The 1,767-nt window shown below is 43.6% G+C and overlaps 1 protein-coding gene across 1 annotated transcript; it reads right to left on the bottom strand.

The window, feature by feature from the left end:
* Positions 1 to 670: 670 nt before the first annotated feature.
* LOC121422619 (alpha-1A adrenergic receptor-like) lies at positions 671 to 1,564 on the bottom strand. The gene has a single exon (XM_041617777.1). It carries the CDS (start codon positions 1,562 to 1,564, stop codon positions 671 to 673), a length of 894 nt encoding a protein of 297 aa, XP_041473711.1.
* Between the last annotated feature and the right edge of the window lie 203 nt (positions 1,565 to 1,767).

The raw sequence follows: 1,767 nt of genomic DNA, 5'->3' as shown, positions 1-1,767 counted from the left end.
TTTCGAGACCCCATGGTCGCGCATGGTATCCACTCGTGAATGGAAGTGGGCCCCCGGGCTCAATAGACTTATTTGCAAAAAAGGTAGAATCGCCTTTGGTTGACTCAAATAAGGGCAGCATGCACGACTTACATTGACGTGCATGTAAGTTGATTTTCGCCATGTTTTATAGAATAGCTGTACCATAAAACTAGATTCTGATGATAAAATAATCGAGATATAGATTTGTTTAAAAAGTGCTCCGATATCGGCTTACTCGTATACGTTACATACATAAAAAAAATGCGTCTATCTTCTGAAAACAAGCCAAACTATGAACAATTTCGCAACTTCTTCTGGCACGTTTAATCTTGAAGATTGTTTCCTTGATTTTTCTCTTTATGAATTCAAATAAGAGTAATTTCAGAGCGGACTTCGCCTTAACTGAACCAAAGAAAGGCAATGCCATGCACTCGTGCTATCGAAACTGTGGTCTCGCCCACTACCACTCCCCTATGATTGTTTATTTTTGCCATTATTTAGCAGGGGGAAAAGAGTCGATCCTGTCAAAGGTTTTGTTAATTAACAGCCAAAGTATAACAATATAAATTCCCATCTTGTATAAGCATAGGGTGTAGGATGTTAACTTGGTCTGGAACGACACAATTTTAATTGTTCTTGCCCCCTCCCCCTAATTCTCTCGTCTGCACAACACTACCCATTTGGCAGCCCGTCGAAGGTCCTTCCTCGACAAGAAATACACAAACAGATTTGCACTACTATTCATCGCAGCAGCACTGGCAACACTTTTATATAGAAATCCATCGAGAAGATAAGTCGCTCCTGACACAGAAATATAAACTTCTACAACAGAAAATGGTATCCAGGAAATAAGATAACCTCCCGTGATCAACAACGGGGTTCGGAGGGTGCGAATATTTTGACGAAAAGCTCGGACGATCGACGGATCAAAGTGCTGCGCTGCGGATCGTATCTGGTCCTGTTCATCCGCCAGAGCAGCGTTGCCATTCGTACGAAGGACTCGGTTCGCGATCTTTTGATGTTCATTCATTCTAGCGATGTGATGACGCGATATCATGATGATTTTGGAATACATGGCGATTAGAATCACTGCTACCAACCACATGTTAGATGAAAACATGAGGAGGGTGTAGGGTAGGAAAGATGGCTCGGAAAACGCCACTTTGCAAACATAGAGGGACTTGTGCTCACGGATGACGGACAGGTTCCTGTCGTGGATAAGGACAAACAAAGTTGTAAAACCTGAAATATACGGGATGGCGATGGCAATCGCTACAGCACTCTTCCATCTCGTAACGATAGAAGGGTATTGGAGAGGTCTGGTGATGCAGATGAACCTATCGAGGTTGAGCAGGAGAATGAGAATAGCACTGGTACCCGGAGCACAGGTCATCAGTAAACCAAAAACTTTGCATGCGATATCACTTCGGCGTCCTGTAGCTGCCGTTATACTGGATGTGATGACCCCGGAGATTAGACCTGAACACGTTAAGATGTCCGCAATAGACAAGGCCCTGTAAAGCAACTTAGTGGCGCCGGACATGTCAGTGTATGACAAGTGTGGTATGGCTCGTATGATGATGGAATGACCGAGTATTGCTATGACAGAAATCAAGCTGACAGTGCAACTTCTGACAATCATTTCAATCGTAAAATCCGCGTCGTTTTCCTGAGTCAAGTTCCTTGACGAATTTAGCTCTTCCATTCTGTAGGAGGTTGGATAAAAATAAGACGGTGTTGCAAGCC

This window comes from Lytechinus variegatus, chromosome 10, assembly GCF_018143015.1.
Source record: "Lytechinus variegatus isolate NC3 chromosome 10, Lvar_3.0, whole genome shotgun sequence".
NCBI lineage: Eukaryota > Metazoa > Echinodermata > Echinoidea > Temnopleuroida > Toxopneustidae > Lytechinus > Lytechinus variegatus.
This window is presented reverse-complemented; position numbering and strand designations above follow the sequence as displayed.